Source organism: Xyrauchen texanus, chromosome 45 (assembly GCF_025860055.1).
Source record: "Xyrauchen texanus isolate HMW12.3.18 chromosome 45, RBS_HiC_50CHRs, whole genome shotgun sequence".
NCBI classification, from domain to species: Eukaryota; Metazoa; Chordata; class Actinopteri; order Cypriniformes; family Catostomidae; genus Xyrauchen; species Xyrauchen texanus.
In genome coordinates, this window is record NC_068320.1 from 5484759 (window position 1) to 5506563 (window position 21805).

The following is a 21805-nucleotide window of genomic DNA, read 5'->3' on the forward strand; positions in this document are numbered from 1 at the left end:
TCTGTTCCTATGCTAACATTAGCTTGCCTACACCTGCATCGGCAGATCACGTAACACAGTTCAGCCTTTGTGCCGTTTCGTATAGGGACCCCTAGTGTCACTACATCGACACAACATCGAGTGAGTGACAAAAGGGGAACGTCTTCCGATCCCTGATGTAGGGAACGAGATTTTGTGACCCTTTGGCCACAGGTTGAACTACACCGCTTTTATGGCCGGGACCTTGTCTCGGCTCCTCGGTGCAAAAACCTGAATGAATCTGCATTTCAGCCTCCCTTTTATACCCTTATGTTAGGGGGAGTGGCATACAAATTGTACTCGCCAATTCTGAAGGTGTCTCGGGCTCTCGAGAGCTACATCGACACAATGTCTTGTTCCCTGCATCAGGGGACGGAGGTTACGACAGTAACCGAGATGTTAAAGATAATTAATAGAAATACAATTGTTCAATGCCTTTACTAATGCTAACATCCACAACTTTTGGATTTAGTTATCTAATGTTAACAAATACAACCTTTTAGTAAGTGTTTTAAGTGTTAAAATCCTAAAGCATCTGTAAAGATTTCATGACACTAGGATATGTTAATTGGTCAGAGCTCGCCACAGAGAGCCATGAGCCCAGATGCAGAGCTTCATCACAGGGCCCACTTCGCCCAGAGTCTCTGCATCATGAAGCCCACTAAGCCCAGAGGCAGAGCTGAACCATGTGACCCATTGAGCCTAGAATCAGAGCTGCTCTATGAGTTCCACTGAGCTCAGAGGCAGAGCTACACCATGAGGCTCACTAAGCCTAAAGATGGAACAACACTACAGAGCCCACTGAGCCCAGAGGTGGAGCAACACCACAAAATCGACTGAACAATACTAACCTCAGAAACTTATTGTGACTTAGTGTGAACTGATTTGACATTTACTCTCACCTCTCACAGTGATGTCCGATGGTGTGGCCCCTGCAGTCCAAACACTCACCCGTATGTGGATGGCAATGGTCACTATGTCCATTACAGAAGCATGGCTGGCACTGAGGGAAGCCCCAGTGGCTGGGCTTACAATATGCACACTGGCGCCCATATGCCCCTGGTACACACAAACACTGCCCCGTACTGTGGTGGCAGAAGGCGTTCTGAGAGCCCAGTGGGTCACATTCACATGCTGACGAGTGAGTGATCAGAAAGACAAAGTGCTATTGTTATTTTATGCTGATGGATACATTTTCAAATATTCTTTGAACATGTGTCATTTCTAAATGTTCCGAATGAAACGTTATACTGATTTCTACATAGAGTGCAGAAAATAATGTATACTATCTACTATTTTTCATAAATAGTTTGTAAAACAGTATGTAGTATGTAATGATAAGGATTAACACACTATTCACACTGAATGAAACTGAGATTTGTACACGGTACACAGTGTAAATGTGTAGAGTTTACACTCACGTCTACATCCTGAGGATCCAAACAGGTAGGTTGCAGGGGCACAGGCATCACAGTTTCTGCCTGAAATGTTGGGTCGACACTGGCACCATCCACCGCTAGAGTCACAGACTGAGCTTAGAGAGCCATGCAGGTCACACCTGCACTCTACACTCATGACAATATAAATGATTGAGAGACAAATTGAAATTAGGGAGGTACAAATTTTACCTGACAAAAATGTAAAAGACAAACAAAAGAGGTCAAACAATTTTGTAATGACAGGCCTTACTCAAGTTACCCCTGGAGGTCAATTGTCTTTATTAATCTTATCTTGTTTATTGCTTCATGTGTTTTTAAAACATAAAATGTACCCTATTTATGTTAAAAAAAAATTAACTTATTGAGCATCTCACCCAGAGCTCCACTGTGCATTAGTGCAGACACACTGAAGATGTAATCTCTGCAAATATCCATCATGGGGATTTTAATGACACTATGGCTGCGCTCCATACATCGATATTTCTGGAACATCTCCCAGTCCACATAATGCCGTGGTCCTCCCGAAAACAGGTCCAGATCCTGTAACTTTGGCAGCAGCACAATCTACAGAGGTCAAAGGTCAAGTCATTTGGCATGCATATTGCTGTGAGAAGTCAAATTGATTATTGATTTGCTTTGTTTATTAGTGAGTGTGTGGATATTTGTAAATGTGAACTGGTTTTGATCCCTTCTTGGGGCTGAAACTTCCAAAAATGTCCTCATAAGGATGTAAAACTTGAAAAATGCATCTTACAAACAGATATTCAAATAGCTTCATGGAGGGTCTTAATAATGTTGTATTTTAATCTTTAAATACCAAAGGTTTTATTTTAGCATTAGGGTTGTTGCAACAAATGTTATTAATGAAAATGTTAAATAAAAACATTTAATAAATTAGAAGATACATTTAGCAAAACCTCCCTGTTGGGATTCATACAATAAATTATTTTATTTATTCTAGATATGTTTTATTTGGTTAGGGTTAGGGATTAGGAAAGTACTTAGGTTTATCTGTACTTACTGAATCGACGAGTGTGTGTGGAGAGGAGTGATAGTTGTATGATGAATACAACGGGAAGCTTATTTTCACTGTGTAGTTCTGATCCTTCTCCAAACACACTGGACCAGGAAGAACCACATATCTGAAGCACACACAAGCACACACAATCAGAGAAATAAAAACACACTACATATAAATACACACTCAATGCCAGTAGTTCTGAATGGGTGGATTGGGACCAGTGTTGGGTAAATTACTTGGGTAGTTGTAATTAGATTACTTTGTTGATTACTTCATAGGAAAAGTAGTAACATTACTAATTACTTTCCTTTTAACTTACTTTCTAAAACACTTTTCACAGAATGTTTTTTTTCTGCTTAAAAAATTTAAAACGTCTATATTTCTTTGTTCATTGTCGCTCAGCCTTAAAGGGTTAGTTCATCCAAAAATGAAAATTCTCTCATAATTTACACACCCTCATGCCATCCCAGATGCATTACTTTATTTCTACATCAGAACACATTTGAAGAACAATGTAAAAAATATCTAAGCTCATTAGGTCCCTAAATGCATGTGGATGGTGATACAACGTTTGAAGTTCCAAATCATAAACATCCTCCACATGACCCCACCGGTAACTAAATTAATGTCTTCTAAAGTGAAAAATATCAGTATTTAAGTCCTTTTTAACTATAAATCATCGCTTCCGATCAGCATCTGTATGCGCATGATTTAATCACGTTGGCATGTTCACGCGAGAACAGATGCACATGCGACACTTGGAAGAGCTGTGCTGTTTATAACTGAGTAGAGCTTTGTTGGTTTTATCTGTTTGTTTACTCACAATGGGGCATTTGCATACTAATGCTGGATGTCTCAACTGAGAGAAAAACGTGAGATTAAATCTATAACATTCCAACGCTAATACGTCACACGAGACCGCATGATCTCCGTCCTCTCGTGAATGCGCGAGGCTGCTGACCGGAACCGATGGTTTATTGTTAAAAAGTACATAAAAATTTATCTTTTTCGCAGCACAAGTGAGCGTTTAGCTTTAGAAGATATTAATTTAAACAGTGGAGTCATATAGATGATGTTTATGCTGACGGTCTGTTCTTTTTGGAGCTTCGAATGTTGTATCCTATCCCCATCCACTTTTTAAGGACCTTTAAGGATTTTAAACATTTTTCTTCAAATGTGTTCTGATGAAGAAAGAATGTCATGCACACCTGGGATGGCATGAGGGTGAGTAAATGATGAGAGAATTTTCATTTTTTGGTGAACTAACCCTTTAAGCTAAAATACAAACATGCCTAAGTATTTGTACATTTGAACATATGAATACATTTTAAAAATGTATAATACAAAAATTATATTTTTTAGAAATTTGTAACACAAGTAATATCCTTAAAAGTAATTAATTTAAAGTCAGTAACTGTTATCTGATTACAATAATTAAAATCTAATGTGGAACAGCAGGGAAAAGCATCAGTCAGGTTACTGTTGTAACCTCCGTTCCCTGATGGAGGGAACAAGATGTTGTGCTGATGTAGTGACACTAGTGAACAAATCTGAATGAGTGGTTGAAAGCCAGCTCCTTTTATAACCATATGTCCGGGGGAGTGGCATGTAAATTCCACTCGTCAATTCCCACTATCCTTTTCTCAAAGATCAGAGGTGTTTGGGGCTCCCAAGAGTGACCCCTAGTCAGCCTCTAATGGCTGCCAAGAGCAAGAAACCATTGAAATTCAATAGACATTTATATACCAAAATTTTACATTTCCTATTTAGCTTATGCCATGTTAACAATGTTGCATATTGTTGGGCCTATGCAGTTCATGGTAATATTAATACACTTAAATGTTTGAGGACATTTTTGTTTACTTTTGTATTAGAGAGGAGGTGGATTCAGGTGGCCTGTGCTAAAAGTACATTTCAAACACTTTATTCACCACATCACTTCTACAGACTATTGGATTGTGAATAGCCTCACCTGGATCCAGGGTGCAGTGAAACAGTCTGTTCATCATTGTATGTAGACATACAGTGAGTTGATGTGTAACCAGTCCTGGGCCGCTCTACAGTCACCACAACCTGCTCCCATTCATCTGGCAACTACAAACAATGTATAAAAGTACTTTTATACGTGGGCATGTCCATATATGACACTTATAAGATGTAGCAGCTAAGTTATACTGTAAGTTGAATATTGTGTTTATGTGTGTTTACATTACCAGTGGTTCATAGCGGATCATGAAATTGTAATCCATAGACAAAGGGAAAATGTGAACGTTGAATCTCAATGTTTCCCCCTCTGGTACTTTCACAAAGCCTGCACCTGTCCAGGTGGGTTTATCATCCAGAGGTAATGGTCTTTGAACCACTTTCACTGCCTGTACAGTCAATACATGCTCTGAATGCACTAATAAAACACATTTGGTTCTGCTTCTTGTTAAAGGAATGTTCTTGGTTCAATATAAGTATTTAGTGAATGACTTGTCCTCCAGTGTGCTGTCTGTCTGCACTGGTCTCAGAACAGTCGAAATGCACCTTCTTTTCATCCTAACTCCATATAAAGCCTCAGAAAGCAATATTTTTCAGCTTTGGATGAACCCATTGATTTTTTATGTGATAATGTAAAATATAAGTATATATAATCCACAGAAAATATAGGATTTCTAATAAAAGAAATTGCTGAATTACACAGCAGCTTGGCATTTCATGATAAATCGCTCACATTTAAAAAATCACTCTGACCTTTTGACCCAAACGTATTTCAATGTAAAAGCTTAATTAAGTTTATCACCAGATGTAGTTTTGTTGTCGTATCTCCCAAAGACAAACGCTGCTGTTATCGGCACCAAGTTGTTTTGTAACATGATATGTGTTGAAAGTTTAACCCTTTACTGACAGCACAGAGTCTTCTGAACTGAGATAAGTCGGTTTAAATGAAATTATATTTTGTGTTGCATATATTTAAGCCAAAATGCAACATCAACGTATGTGTATGTGAGGTCGTACACGACTAACGATAGCAACATCATGCATTTAAAGTGTATTTTGTGAGTTACTGGGTTTACTGGATTTACATGGTCTCTACATCAGTTGAAAGTTTTCAAAGACAAGAGTAGTAAGCTCTTTTATCACACTAGTCTCATGTTAACACCAGTAATGTTAAAGTCTTGTGGCCTTACCCCATTGACTTTCACTTGATGTGCGTTACTGCAAACCCAATTAAGCTTGTTTTTACACATAGTTAAAATTGTTAGACAGTTACCGGTCCAAAGGAAGCTTGCTCAGCTTCATAGGTATAGTGATCCAGTTCTGCAAAGAAGAACCCGGACTGCACCTGGTCACAACGTCTGCCAAACATGTGCTTCTTGCATACACACTGTCCTGTCTCTGGAGAACAACTAGAGAGAGAGAAAAAATTTTAACCTGGATATTAATTTTGTGCTAAATGAAAATCAATTATCAGAGAATAAGCTATTCACGTATTCATTACGATTATTTGGTTCCCCATCGATTCAGTTCACTCAACATTGCATTTGAATGCTATGGGTAAAATCCCCTTTCCACGACCTAGTTGAAGCCCTTATATCATAACGGCAATGTTATGTTTGAGTTCTGCCCCTTTAGGAGCGCATTTGCCCTATATAAGTGGGTGCTCAAACATAATTTCTTCAGAATTTCTTCCTTCAAGGTGGTACTCTCGTCTTGACTATGATGGATCATCTCATCTTGATCAGCCCGCTCTTCACCATCAATAGACACCCTTCAGCGAATGGGATTCCCTGCAGACGTACAAGGATGTTCTTCACCTGATTCCAGCACCTGCAGCGAAGATTTACCCGCCCCCTCTAGTGTTCCAGCGAAGAAGTCTCTCCACCTCACCACCGGATTGGGTTCTGCGCTCAGCATGACTCTATCCGCTTCACGCAGCATCCGGACAGGTGTTGTATACTTTCAATATATAGAATATAATTCCGTCCAAGTGACGTAAAACACACATGAAAGAGCCGCTTGTGTGTACGCATCTTTTTAAAGATGTCTGTGGAGCGGAGGAGGGCGGGGCCAGGCTTGAATGTCACACGGCTAGTCCCCAATCGGCTTGATGGGGCGCACGGTGGCGATAAAGGCGGCCGGTGGCGACGGTTCGACAGAGAGAGAGGAGAGAGAGAAGCAGCTCACTCACCGGTTCTCTGATGTGCCGTCGCGTGGTCCTCGAGCACTCCTCCACACTCTTCGGCGGATGACAGCCGCTCCGACCCCCAGTGGACAGAACGCCCCTACACTTTTCTGGTGGCACATGGGGACATTCCTCCTACCGCTCAAGGCGATCGGGGAGCTACTTCCCTCCTCCCCTCGTGGACAGCGGTCTTCCCTCGACCCCTCCGCGTTTCTGGGGGATGGCAGGGCACTCCTCCGCCTCTGGCAGCGGCTCCATCGCTCCAGGCGGTTGGGGAATCCAGTCCCCACTCACTCCGCGGACGACGGCCGTTCCCCACGTCCGGGTGGTCAGGCTACTCCGTCACCCGGCAGATGGCAGCGGTGCTCCCCGGGTGGACGGCAGTGTCGAGGACTCTACGACGGGCATCCCTCCTCCTTCCCAGGTTTTCGGCACCAATGTAAGGGGGTTAAGATGGGCAAGGTGGAGGCGAGAACAGCCTTGTCAATATAACTAATAATTTAATGAAAACTTAAACCAAAACACACAAACATAAACACACACATGATGGACATGCCCGTAATTCTCTCTCTCTCGAACTGTCGTCACCGGCCGCCTTTATCCCTTGTGCGCCCCATCAGGCCAATTGGGGACCGGGCGTGCAACATTCTAGCCCTCCCCCCTCCGCTCCACCATGTCACATCGCTCTGTCAGACCAACATGAGAACTGCGTTCGCTGCCTGGGCTGCAACCACGCCGAACCAGCTCTCATGGGGACAGACTGCCCTCACTGTGGGGACATGAGTCTCAAGATGCTCTGCTCTAGGGTCACACCCATTCTGAGGGATGATTCTGCCTCCCGCGCCCTCCCAATTGCTTCCTCTGTGTTAAAGTCTCGAGGGACCATGTGAGGAAGCATGGTTGGGCCGTGAGGTAGAGATGGAAGAACCTGAGGAGGATCTCGAGCCGGTGCAAGCCCCATGAGCCCCTCGATCTTCCCACGCAGCATCTTCACTCTCTCAATGTATCGTTGATGCGATCACCCTCGATTATGAGTCACAGGGCATTAGATGCCCTATTGGCGTAAAGGCGCATTCCCTTCCACCGCCCGAAGGGCAGTGACCTCTTATGCATATTCTTCGAAGTGTTTCTACTCAGGTACATCTAGGATATGACGCTACATAATGCGGCATGATGGGACTCCGATCCCCATAGCATTCAAATGCAATGTCCAGTGAACTGAATCGATAGGAAACGTCTTCGGTTACTCCGGTTACCTCTGTTCCCTGAGATGAATGGGAACATGAAATTGCAAAACTTGGCCGCACTACTATGTTTCAAGAAACGAGCGACGCATTCTTGTCCCTCAGTCAGAAATTTGGAAGAAATTATGTTTGAGCACCTGCTTATATAGGGCAAATGTGTGCCTAAAGGGGCGGAGCTCAAACATCAATGCCAATCACAAGATTGCTGTTATGATACAAGGGCTACAACTAGGTCATGGAGAAGAAATATTCCCCATAGCGTTCAAATGCAATGTCTCTTTCCCTTCATCTCAGGGAACCAAGGTTACATGAGTAACTGGAGACGTTCTTACTCATTATTCAAAGCTCCACCTATGTCACAGTCACATGGTCTGCAGCCATCCATATCTGTACTGAGTCCCCAGTGCTGAGGCTGAAAGGAGGAATTGTGTTAGGCTATGTTCGGAATTACATACCAGCTATGTTTCTATCCAAGTTACTAATTTAATTTATTTAAAAAAATCGAAATATCAGAAAAACAATTTGTGAACAAAGCAGTGTTTCTATTCCATGCGTTTAAGAGAACAAAATCGTCATTCATCGTTCTGGAGAAATTTACTTAAAATGAATATAAAATGGAAGTTGAAGCCACTGTGGCTGTTCTATTCATTGTAATCAATTAAAAGATAAATCAAATCTATAAGCGAATTATGTATTCACATGGCTTGTTAAGGCAAAGTAGCATGACTTTTTTGATGTGCATCTATATTCCTATAAAAATTCTATAGGAGTTTATTCTGTAAAAGTGTTTTCATTATAGTTTATTTGCATGTCTTCTTATGAAATAAAAAATATATCCACCTGACTACCACCCCTGGAGTCGAGAGTTCAAATTCAGGGCATGCTGAGTGACTCCAGCCAGGTCTCCTAAGTGTAATGTCTGAGCGGTCTCCCATCCACCAGAGGGAACCCTCACCTGAATTCTAACTGTCGCTTCCTGTTTAATGCCATGTCACTTCCTGTTTGTCTTGTATATAAGGCATGCATTCACACTCCCATATTGCAAAGTATTGCCAGTTATCTGCCTTATCAAGCATTTGTTTCTCTGCCCTTGTTTTGACTACTGTTATGATCATTGCTTACATTTTCTGTATTTATGTCTCTGGATTACTGTTTTGGATTTGTACGCCTGTGGACCGATTTATCTGTGTTTTGACCCAAGCCTGTTGACCTGATTACATTTAAGGAAAACTGTTTGAATTGTTTGTTTAAACCCTTCAATAAAAATCTGTATATGGAACCTGCTCAGCCTACCGCTTCATTACATTAAGCAACCAAATTGGCCCAGTTGCTAGGGAGGGTAGATTCACATGGTAAAAACAAATAGTGTGCCGTAAACAGTGTATACTGCACAGTATGCCGTAAGAAATAAGTTAGTATTTCATTACAAACATAGCCAAATACACAAACCAAAACACATACACCCATAATGCTCTCTCACCAGACACTGGTCACAGTTCTGTCCAGTGACAAGACGTTTGCAGAAGCAGATTCCTGTCTGTATATCACAGGGAAGTCCTGCTAGGAGTGTGCCAAGAGCATAACAGCTGCATGCTGGGCCACAAAAGAGAAAAAAAAAAAAAAAAACTTTATCTTCCTAACTGACTATAGACAAACAAGAAGTCAAAACTTGAAAGAATGTGTATGTAACTCACCCTGACATCCCAAAGGATCATTGCTGAGGCCATAGTGTCCTTTCTTACAGTGGTCACAGCGTTCACCCTCCACATTAGCTTTGCAGCGACACTGTCCAGCAATCATATCTCTGAGCACATTCGTTGCACTGTCACATAAGCCTTCATTGAGAGACCCCTGTGGGTCACAGTCACAGGCTAAACACAAAGATTACACAGATTACAAAAACAATTAAAACAAAATAGTTATTTCAAGGAATATTTCAGGTTGAATACAATCTAAGGCTCTCTATTACCACAGAAAACAATTTAGTCTAGTCCCTCAGTTTGAAAAAAAAAAAAATAATTATGTTTAAGTAATGCACTTACAATGGAAGTATAAGGGGCAATTGTACTGGAGGGATTCAAAGCAGGAATGTAAAGCTATTTTTTTTATTTTTGTTTAATAAATTGAGCAAATATATTATTTATTTGATCTGTATATGTAGGACTACTTTTCTAGGTGGATGAAATTACTGTAAGCTATCCCAACATTGTCTGTGACATGCTATCGATTTCCAACGAAAAAAATGTCAGCTCATTTCTCAGTTTGTAAAAATAATGGAAATGTTTTTACAGTAGTAAGGAACTAACAATTGAAGTACAGCTCTGGAATAAATTAAGAGACCACTCCAGATGTTCAGTTTCTCTGGATTAACTATTTATAGGTATGTGTTTGAGTAAAATGATTTTTTTTTTATTTATTCTATAGATTTATTCTATAATTTCTCCCAAATTCCAAATAAAAGCATGGTCATTTAGAGCATTGCTTTTCAGAAACTGGTAAAAATAACAAAAAATATGCAGTGTTTGTCAGACCTCGAATAATGCAAAGAAAACAAGTTCATATTAATTTATACACAACACAATACTAATGTTTTAAGGAAGCGCTCAGAAATCAGTTTTTGGTGGAATAACCCTGATTTTTAATCACAGTTTCCATACATCTTTGCACGCTTAGTCTTTCACATTGCTGTTGGGTGATGTTATGTCACTTCTGACTGAAAAATTCAAGCAGAAATTCAACAGACAGAATGGATTGGCTGCCATACATGTAGAGATGCTGATTTAAGAAACATTTGGAGTGGTCTCTTATTTTTTTCAAGAGCTGTATATGGATAAGTGTACAGCACAACAAATAAACATTAAAAATATGCAACTGTCATACTCCAGCGGAGAGTGGAGGCTTCATCCACAGTCGGTCCAGCTGATTTGGGAATGATTCGACGAGGCCCAGGTAGATCTGTTTGCCTCCCGAGAGACCTCCCACTGCCCGCACTGGTATGCCCGAACAGAGGCTCCCCTCGGGGCAGACGCACTGGCACACAGCTGGCCCGCGGGGCTGCGCAAATACGCATTTCCCCCAGTGAGCCTTCTTGCACAGGTACTGTGCAAGGTCAGGGAGGATGAGGAAAAAGTCACACTAGTGGCTCCGTATTGGCCCACCCGTGTCTGGTTCTCGGACCTCATACTCCTCGTGACAGCTCCTCCCTGGCAAATTCCCTTGAGGAAAGATCTTCTTTCTCAGGGGCAGGCCACGCTTTGGCATCCGCACCCAGACCTTTGGAACCTCCACGCCTGGCCCCTGGATGGGACGTGGAAGATCTAGCCAGTCTACCACCTACCGTCGTAGACACGATCAACCAAGCCAGAGCCCCTTCTACCGGGCATCTCTATGCACTGAAGTGGCGCTTGTTTGCAAATCGGTGTTCTTCCCGAGCCGAAGATCCACAAAGGTGCGCAGTTAGGTCAGGAGGCTGTCCCCTTCCACCCTAAAGGTGTATGTCGCTGCTATCGCGGCCCACCACGATGCAGTAGATGGCAAGTCCCTGGGTAAGCACAACTTAATCATCAGGTTCCTAAGAGGTGCCCGGAGGTTAAATCCCTCCCGGCCAAGCCTGTTCCCCTCCTGGGACCTCTCGGTAGTCCTCGTGGGCCTCCAGAGACCTCCCTTTGAGCCGCTAGAATCAGTTGGACTCAGGGCCCTCTCTCTTAAGACTGCCCTGCTGTTCGCTTCCATCAAGAGGGTTGGGGACCTGCAAGCGATCTCTGTCAGTGACACTTGCCTGGAGTTCGGAGCGGCAGACACATACGTGACCCTAAGACCGGGCTACGTGCCCAAGGTTCCTACCACACCCTTTAGAGACCAGGTAGTGAAACTGCAAGCGCTGCCCCGGGAGGAGGCAGACCCAGCCCCCTCCTTGCTGTGCTCGGTACGTGCTTTGCGTACCTACCTGGATCGCACGCAGAGCTTTAGATGTTCTGAGCAGCTCTTTGTATGCTTTGGGGGACAGCGGAAAGGAAACGCTGTCACCAAACAGAGGCTTTACCACTGGGCAGTGGACGCCATTTCATTGGCCTATCACACCCAGGTCGTGCCCCCCCCATTGCGGGTCCGAGCTCACTCAACAAGGAGTGTTGCGTCCTCGTGGGCACTGGCCAGGGGAACCTCCCTGGCAGACATATGTAGAGCAGCGGGTTGGGCGACACCCAATACCTTTACGAGATATTACAATCTCAGGGTTGAGTCAGTATCATCCCGTGTTTTCTCAGGTCCGAAACAGTAGAACTCGGTAACAAGCCGATGGGCTGGCCGGGTGAATCGCTTGCATATAGCGCCCTTTCCCTAGGTTGAGGTAAAATTGTGCGTTTTTTCTCCCAGGAGATCCCACTCCTCGGATCCCTGGACAATTCCTCCCTAGCCCTCGTGGGTCCACTGTTCAGCGGAGGAACTTGCCGACCCAATCCACTGCGGGTACTCAATCTACCTCTTACTGGAATAGGTGCTCCACAGGGTGAGGACTCCTACACGGACTCCCCCTGTGTGTATTTTCCACGATACGGTCCCCTTACAAAAGTGGACCCGCGTTTTCCTTAGGCAGTCCCCGGCTGCCCTCCGGTCGCCGTGTTGTAGCATCTCCCCCCTCCTGAGGCGGGATCTACCACCACGCCACTTTCCACGTGTCGCCCAAAAACACGTGACGTATTCACCACTCTAACCTCCCTTTCCAGGCAGGTGTGGTCTCCGCAGGGTCTTTTCCCCCTGAAAGAATAGGAAACTGGGTAAGACCCCCTTCCCTTGATGCATGTAAGGGCCCTGGCCGTTCATTGCTATATGCGAGAAACATAGAGAGAAAAGAGGCCCAGCCAGGCTTGGCCTATTCCCAGGTTGGCAAGCGTCGCCTTGTTCCCCTGTCTAGGGTAACCAGAAGGACTCCGACGACTTTTTGGGGGCATTGGGGAAGGGTACGTGCAGTCTGACACAGCTGGTCGCCTTGGCACGTAAAATACCTGCCCGCTCCTGTGTCAGCAGAACACGTACACGGCTCAGCGCATGGCGTGATTTAAATTGGACCCCTAGTGTTGCTTCTCCGACACAATGTCGAAGAGAGCGACAGACGGGGAATGTCTAGGTTTTGGATGTAACCTCCATTCCCTGATGGAGGGAACGAGACGTTGTGTCTTCCCGGCCACGTCGCTGACCATATCCGGCTCCTCAGAAAAATCCTGAATGAACTCATAGTATTTCCTCGCCTTTATACCCGTATGTCCGGGGGCGGGGTATGCAAATACTAGCTGCCAACTTCTCATTGGCATTTTTTCATAGATCAGAGGTATATTCGGTGCTCAAGAGAGACCCCTAGTGTTGCTTCTCTGACACAACTTCTCGTTCCATCCATCAGGGAAGAGAGGTTACATCCGTAACCTAGACATTTTTTTGCACTAAAAACGTTTTGTAAAACATGACTTTTTTCCATCCACGTTCTGACCCTCTGTCAGAAACACTTGGTTTTAGGCTGCTTCTCCTTTAAAACTTTAAAAATGGTTTAAAACACCCAGGAAGATTTGGCATTGCATGACAACAGTTTGAGGCAGGATAAAGAGCTCCAGCAATGATTTGTAAGTGTGCTGATTTCGTTTATAACGCCATAGGGTAATCTAAAAAGTAAAATTAAGATTGTACACTGCATATTCTACAGGCTGAATCCACAGCCTGTCACATTTAAAATTTATGAGAAGCATCAGAGAAATTTAATTTATAACACTTTTTTTTTTGTATTTTCAGCTTCGGTTTTTGGCAATCAAATGTGGGAGGGACCTAAAGACAACCGTGTGGCGAATGCTTCAGAGTATGTTCTCTAATCACCTTTCCATCAATACAACCTGGACTGGTGTAGGGGATAAAGCATGTTTTAGAGACATGTTCCTGAAGACCATTGTTCAAAGTAAGTTGGATATTTTTTTTATATTTAAGTAGATGTGTATGACCTTATGCCATTCAAATGGAATGACAGATCTTTATTTTCTACAGGAGCCATCCGGAAGAACCCGGCAACCCAGGATGCCACTGATGAGGCAATCCAGGTTAACGTTACACGTTTCCTGAAAGGAGCATCTGAACGTGAAGGTGGAAAAAGGCGCCACACAGCTGAGAGGGACCCACAGCCGACCCCTTAAACCTAGGCTGACTATTAACACCCCAGCATCACTGACAACTGGAACCCTTTCTTTATCCTGCAGTCAGTAACATAAGGACCCCTAAAAAAGCCTGCTAAAAGTGTCAGACTACACTCACCCAATCCACACTGTTCACTGTGGAAATTGCTCTTTTTTTATCCTCATTGCTTATGTTTACTGGTAATTCTTTTCATCCCAGAGCTGACCTCTTTATATTATTAATAATTATTGTAAGTGTTACAACAGTGGTTTTTACAAATGTTTTTTTTTTTTTTTTTTTTTTTTTTACCAAAATTTAATTGGAAACCTGCATGTTCTTTAGTGTGTGTGTGTGTGTGTGTTTGTGTTTTTCTGTTATTTATATTTCAGTGATCTGACATCTTGTTTCAATGACAGTTACTGTACTTTGAAATGTGGAATTAAAACGGCAAATGGAAATTTGTCTGGTTTGATCAGTCATTATTCTTGATAAACTGCATGCTATAAATATTAAATATATATATATATATATATATATATATATATATATATATATATATATATATATATATATATATATATATATATATATATATATACATATATACAATAAAGGGCGGCAGATCGCTCAGAAAAAGCGAAGGCAGTAGGAAGGCGGCTGCTGCTTTTAAAAAGCGGCTGCCGCCGCCAGTGCACCGTCAAACGTGTTTGCGATAACGCCATTCTGCCGCTACTACTGCCTCCGGAGCACCGCCAGCGGCCCGCCGACTCATTGCTATCTGGGTGTATGTCGTAGATGCCAGCTTTTCGCTTGGACATTTTAAGAACAGTTAGACCACCTGATACATTTCAGCCATCCAGAGGATCTGAAGATGCTTGGCAAAAATGCTGTGTTGTGAGAAAAAAGTGTCTCCTTTGTCCAAAATAAAAAGCTTTACTCTGCCCCATGTGAGGCTCGAACTCACGACCTTCAGTTTATGAGACTGACATGCTGCCTAACTGCGCCAAGGAGGCATGTTGCAGAAACCTGTTTAGCAGTGAAACCTATAGCATATAGCTCACTGTCCTTCAGTATGGCTCGAAAGGGGCAAATTATTTCATTCTTATGTGCCAGGTTGGCTGAGCGGTCTAAGACTGCTGCATTGTGGTTGTCACAATTTCTCATTTCCATGTAAAGGCAATGTGCTGCAATTATCCTGGAGCCCCGAAAAGTGAAGTAGTTATCATTCTTTCCACACTTTTCATGACACTCAGGAAAGTGGCACATTTCAAACACTCCACATAAATGGGCACCCCTCCACTCTGGAAGCAGCAAATTAGTTTGTGGTGGGCCAGTGGTGCAATGGACAACACGTCCATTACATTAGGAACACGCACCATAGTAGCCCATACCCCACTGTAACTCAGAAGGTAGAGTGGAGTACTCTAGACAGTCCACTGTTTGTCCTTAGGATGCTGTTTTGATTATGTCTAGAAGGAACTTGTTTTTTGACTCATGGAGGCACTACTTGACTTTCCCTCAAACTCAACTGTGTGTCGTAGATGCCAGCTTTTAGAGTGGACATTTTTTTTTACCCTGAATGGGAATCAAAGCCAGATTGCAGCAGTGAGAGCAAAGAATCCTAACAGTTAGAACACCAGGGAGGGCCTGATACATTTCAGCCCTCCATAGGATCCAAAGATGCTTGGAAAAATGCTGTGTTGTGAAAAAAAGGGTCTCCTTTGTCCAAACTAAAAAGCTTCACTCTGACCCGTGTGAGGCTCAAACTCACAACCTTCAGATTATGAGACTGACACGCTGCCTAACTGCACCAACGAGGCACGTTGCAGAAACCCGTTTATTAGTGAAACCTTTAGCTTATAGCTCACTGTCCTTCAGTATGGTTTGAAAGAGGCAAATTATTTCATTCTTATATGCCAGGTTGGCTGAGCGGTTTAAGACTGCTGCATTGTGGTTGTCACAATTTCTCCTTTCCAGGTAAAGGCAATGTGCTGCAATTATTCTGGAGCCCCAAAAGTGAAGTAGTTATCATTCTTTCAACACTTTTCATGACACTCAGGAAAGTGGCACATTTCAAACACTCCACATCAAAGGGCACCCCTCCACTCTGGAAGCAGCAAATTAGTTTGTGGTCGGCAAGTGGTGCAATGGACAACATGTCTGACTGCAGATCAGAAGATTCTTGGATTGACTCCTGGCTGGTTCAGCAGGATACATTTTTTGTCAGTCATGGCACTATATATGACCAATCTAGTATAACCGGTAGCTGGGTAAATTAGGAACACGCACCATAGTAGCCCATGCCCCACTGTAATTCAGAAGGTAGAGTGGAGTACTCTAGACAGTCCACTGTTTGTCCTTAGGATGCTGTTTTGATTATGTCTAGAAGGAACTTGTTTTTTGCCTCATGGAGGCACTACTTGCTTTCCCTCAAACTCAACTGTGTGTCGTAGATGCCATCTTTTAGCTTGGACATTTTTTTTTTACCCTGAATGGGAATCAAAGCCAGATTGCAGCAGTGAGAGCATTCCAAATCAATAGGCACCCCTCCACTCTGGAAGCAGCATATTAGTTTGTGGTGGGCCAGTTGTGCAATGGAAAACACGTCCATTAAATTAGGAACACGCACCATAGTAGCCCATACCCCACTGTAACTCAGAAAGTAGAGTGGAGTACTCTAGACAGTCCACTGTTTGTCCTTAGGAAGCTGTTTTGATTTTCAGTTAGACCACCAGGTAGGTCCTGATACATTTCAGCCCTCCAGAGGATCCGAAGTTGCTTGTAAAAAATGTTCTGTTGTGAGAAACAAGTTTCTCCTTTGACCAAACTAAAAAGCTTCACTCTGCCCCGTGTGAGGCTCGAACTCACGACCTTCAGATTATGAGACTGACGCGCTGCCTAACTGCGCCAACGAGGCACGTTGCAGAAACCTGTTTAGCAGAGAAACCTTTAGCTAGCTCACTCTCCTTCAGTATGGCTCGAAAGGGCAAATTATTTCATTCTTATGTGCCAGGTTGGCTGAGCGGTCTAAGACTGCTGCATTGTGGTTGTCACAATTTCTCCGTTCCAGGTAAAGACAATGTGCTGCAATTATCCTGGAGCCCCAAAAAGTCAAGTAGTTATCATCCTTTCCACACTTTTCATGACGCTCAGGAAAGTGGCACATTTCAAACACTCCACATCAATGGGCACCCCTCCACTCTGGAAGCAGAAAATTAGCTTGTGGTCAGTCAGTGGTGCAATGGACAATACGTCTGACTACAGATCAGAAGATTCTAGGATCGACTCCTGGCTGGTTCAGCAGGATCAATATTTTGTCAGTCATGGCACTATACACTCACCTAAAGGATTATTAGCAACACCTGTTAAATTTCTCATTAATGCAATTATCTAATCAACCAATCACATGGCAGTTGCTTCAATGCATTTAGGGGTGTGGTCCTGGTCAAGACAATCTCCTGAACTCCAAACTGAATGTCAGAATGGGAAAGAAAGGTGATTTAAGCAATTTTGAGTGTGGCATGGTTGTTGGTGCCAGATGGGCCGGTCTGAGTATTTCACAATCTGCTCAATTACTGGGATTTTCACACACAACCATTTCTAGGGTTTACAAAGAATGGTGTGAAAAGGGAAAAACATCCAGTATGCGGCAGTCCTGTGGGCGAAAATGCCTTGTTGATGCTAGAGGTCAGAGGAGAATGGGCCAAATGATTCAAGCTGATAGAAGAGCAACTTTGCCTGAAATAACCACTCGTTACAACCGAGGTATGCAGCAAAGCATTTGTGAAGCCACAACACGCACAACCTTGAGGCGGATGGGCTACAACAGCAGAAGACCCCACCGGGTACCACTCATCTCCACTACAAATAGGAAAAAGAGGCTACAATTTGCAAGAGCTCACCAAAATTGGGCAGTTGAAGACTGGAAAAATGTTGCCTGGTCGGATGAGTCTCGATTTCTGTTGAGACATTCAGATGGTAGAGTCAGAATTTGGCGTAAACAGAATGAGAACATGGATCCATCATGCCTTGTTACCACTGTGCAGGCTGGTGGTGGTGGTGTAATGGTGTGGGGGATGTTTTCTTGGCACACTTTAGGCCCCTTAGTGCCAATTGGGCATCGTTTAAATGCCACGGCCTACCTGAGCATTGTTTCTGACCATGTCCATCCCTTTATGGCCACCATGTACCCATCCTCTGATGGCTACTTCCAGCAGGATAATGCACCATGTCACAAAGCTCGAATCATTTCATATTGGTTTCTTGAACATGACAATGAGTTCACTGTACTAAAATGGCCCCCACAGTCACCAGATCTCAACCCAATAGAGCATCTTTGGGATGTGGTGGAACGGGAGCTTCGTGTCCTGGATGTGCATCCCACAAATCTCCATCAACTGCAAGATGCTATCCTATCAATATGGGCCAACATTTCTAAAGAATGCTTTCAGCACCTTGTTGAATCAATGCCACGTAGAATTAAGGCAGTTCTGAAGGCGAAAGGGGGTCAAACACAGTATTAGTATGTGTTCCTAATAATCCTTTAGGTGAGTGTATATGACCAATCTAGCATAACCGGTAGCTGGGTAAATTAGGAACATGCACCATAGTAGCCCATGCCCCACTGTAACTCAGAAGGTAGAATGGAGTACTCTAGACAGTCCACTGTTTGTCCTTAGGATGCTGTTTTGATTATGTCTAGAAGGAACTTGTTTTTTGCCTCATGGAGGCACTACTTGATTTTCCCTCAAACTCAACTGTGTGTCGTAGATGCCGGCTTTTAGATTGGACATTTTTTTTTTCCCTGAATGGGAAACAAAGCCAGATTGCAGTAGTGAGAGCAAAGAATCCTAACAGTTAGACCACCAGGGAGGGCCTGATACATTTCAGCCCTCCAGATGATCTGAAGATGCTTGGAAAAAATGGTGTGTTGTGAGAAAAAAGTGTCTCCTTTGTCCAAACTAAAATGCTCCACTCTGCCCCATGTGAGGCTCGAACTCACAACCTTCAGGTTATGAGACTGACACGCTGCCTAACTGCACCAACGAGGCATGTTGTAGAAACCTGTTTAGCAGAGAAACCTTTAGCTTATAGCTCACTGTCCATCAGTATGGCTCGAAATGGGCAAATTATTTCATTCTTATGTGCCAGGTTGGCTGAGTGGTCTAAGACTGCTGTATTGTGGTTGTCACAATTTCTCCTTTCCAGGTAAAGGCAATGTGCTGCAATTATCCTGGAGCCCTGAAAAGTGAAGTAGTTATCATTCTTTCCACACTTTTCATGACACTCAGGAAAGTGGCATATTTCAAATTCTCTACATCAATGGGCACCCCTCCACTCTGGAAGCAGCAAATTAGTTTGTGGTGGGCCAGTGGTGCAATGTGCAACACGTCTGACTACAGATCAGAAGATTCTAGGTTTGACTCCTGGCTGGTTCAAAAGGATACATTTTTTGTCAGTCATGGCACTATATATGACCAATCTAGTATAACCGGTAGCTGGGTAAATTAGGAACACGCACCATAGTAGCTCATGCCCCACTGTAACTCAGAAGGTAGAGTGGAGTACTCTAGACAGTCCACTGTTTGTCCTTTGAATGCTGTTTTGATTATGTCTAGAAGGAACTTGTTTTTTGCCTCATCGAGGCACTACTTGACTTTCCCTCAATCTTAACTGTTTGTCGTAGATGCCAGCTTTTAGCTTGGACATTTTTTTTTTTACCCTGAATGGGAATCAAAGCCAGATTGCAGCAGTGAGAGCAAAGAATCCTAACAGTTAGACCACCAGGTAGGTCCTGATACATTTCAGCCCTCCAGAGGATCCGAAGATGCTTGTCAAAAATGCTCTGTTGTGAGAAACAAGTTTCTCCTTTGACCAAACTAATAATCTTCACTCTGCCCCATGTGAGGCTCAAACTCACAACCTTCAGATTATGAGACTGACGCGCTGCCTAACTGCGCCAACGAGGCACCTTGCAGAAATAGTTTGAGCAGTGAAACCTTTAGCTTATAGCTCACTGTCCTTCAGTATGGCTCAGAAGGGGCAAATTATTTCATTCTTAGGTGCCAGGTTGGCTGAGCGGTCTAAGACTGCTGCATTGTGGTTGTCACAATTTCTCCTTTCCAGGTAAAGGCAATGTGCTGCAATTATCCTGGAGCCCCAAAAAGTGAAGTAGTTATCATTCTTTCCACACTTTTCATGACACTCAGGAAAGTGGCACATTTCAAACATTCCACATCAATGGGCACCCCTCCACTCTGGAAGCAGCATATTAGTTTGTGGTGGGCCAGTTGTGCAACGGAAAACACATCCATTAAATTAGGAACACACACCATAGTAGCCCATACCCCACTGTAACTCAGAAAGTAGAGTGGAGTACTCTAGACAGTCCACTGTTTGTCCTTAGGATGCTGTTTTGATTATGTCTAGAAGGATCTTGTTTTTTGACTCGTGGAGGCACTAATTGCCTTTCCCTCAAACTCAACTGTGTGTCGAAGATGCCAGTATTTAGCGTGGACATTTTTTTTCCCCTGAATGGGAATCAAAGCCAGATTGCAGCAGTGAGAGCACAGAATCCTAACAGTTAGACCACCAGGGAGGGCCTGATACATTTCAGCCCTCCAGATGATCCGAAGATGCTTGGAAAAAATGGTGTGTTGTGAGAAAAAAGTGTCTCCTTTGTCCAAACTAAAAAGCTTCACTCTGCCCCGTGTGAGGCTCGAACTCACGACCTTCAGATTATGAGACTGACGCGCTGCCTAACTGCGCCAACGAGGCACCTTGCAGAAACGTGTTTAGCAGAGAAACCTTTAGCTTATAGCTCACTGTCCTTCAGTATGGCTCAAAAGGGGCAAATTACTTCATTCTTATGTGCCAGGTTGGCTGAGCGGTCTAAGACTGCTGCATTGTGGTTGTCACAATTTCTACTTTCCAGGTAAAGGCAATGTGCTGCAATTATACTGGAGCCCCGAAAAGTTAAGTAGTTATCATTCTTTCCACACTTTTCATGACACTCAGGAAAGTGGCACATTTCAAACACTCCACATTAATGGGCACCCCTCCACTCTGGAAGCAGCGAATTAGTTTGTGGTGTGCCAGTTGTGCAATGGACAACACGTCCATTAAATTAGGAACACGCACCATAGTAGCCCATACCCCACTGTAACTTCCCAATTGCATATAAAAAACAGAATCCACACCCCCGCTGTGTATATTTGTAAATTACTACACTGCAATATTTTTTATTTCACTCCGCTTTCTTCACACATAATAAAAGTATTCAACTCAAAAATTCTTCATACATTTATGTATTGATTTGATAAGCAGCAATGTATTAATGATATGCTTGGTGTGGGTGTCCTGATCAGAGATTACTTAGTTCTTTGCACTGGAAGACTCTGTCACCATGACAAATTCCTTGTGAGTGTGTAAGCATACTTGGCAATAAATCTCATTTTGATAAACAATGGCTTACTCTTTATTACAAACACATAAATGAAAGATAAGAAATAAATGATTTATGTAATGATTTACTTCATGGTGCAATAGAGTTTACACTGCCACATCTTTCAATAAAAGAAACATTGAAAAGCCTGCAGCATATTGTGAGTGATTCACAAAAGAGTCAGCTGTAAAATGTGTTGAACAAACAAATAATCATGATCAGGCATGTCTATAAAAATACATGTTGACAGAGAGTAGGGAATGAGATGCTCAGGACCCAAATGCAGAATGAAAAACAAAGGATTTATTAATGTAAGAAAAC

General features: G+C 43.2%; 1 protein-coding gene and 4 non-coding genes across 6 annotated transcripts in view; all 5 read right to left on the reverse strand.

The window, feature by feature from the left end:
* Positions 1-21805, reverse strand: part of LOC127637225 (laminin subunit beta-1-like) — an 86215-nt gene that overhangs the window by 23197 nt on the left and 41213 nt on the right. For both annotated transcript variants that reach the window (XM_052118175.1, XM_052118176.1), the window contains exons 10-19: positions 9585-9761; positions 9371-9483; positions 8223-8302; positions 5735-5870; positions 4692-4850; positions 4451-4572; positions 2479-2599; positions 1832-2021; positions 1440-1583; positions 921-1152 (exon numbers count right to left, since the gene is read on the reverse strand). In XM_052118175.1, coding sequence (XP_051974135.1) covers positions 921-1152; positions 1440-1583; positions 1832-2021; positions 2479-2599; positions 4451-4572; positions 4692-4850; positions 5735-5870; positions 8223-8302; positions 9371-9483; positions 9585-9761 — 1474 coding nt within the window. The remainder of the gene's footprint in view (positions 1-920; positions 1153-1439; positions 1584-1831; positions 2022-2478; positions 2600-4450; positions 4573-4691; positions 4851-5734; positions 5871-8222; positions 8303-9370; positions 9484-9584; positions 9762-21805) is intronic.
* On the reverse strand, positions 14980-15053 carry trnam-cau (transfer RNA methionine (anticodon CAU)). Its single transcript has one exon. It is a non-coding gene; the product is annotated as a tRNA-Met (tRNA).
* trnam-cau (transfer RNA methionine (anticodon CAU)) lies at positions 16884-16957 on the reverse strand. The gene has a single exon. It is a non-coding gene; the product is annotated as a tRNA-Met (tRNA).
* On the reverse strand, positions 19936-20009 carry trnam-cau (transfer RNA methionine (anticodon CAU)). The gene has a single exon. It is a non-coding gene; the product is annotated as a tRNA-Met (tRNA).
* Positions 20744-20817, reverse strand: trnam-cau (transfer RNA methionine (anticodon CAU)). Its single transcript has one exon. It is a non-coding gene; the product is annotated as a tRNA-Met (tRNA).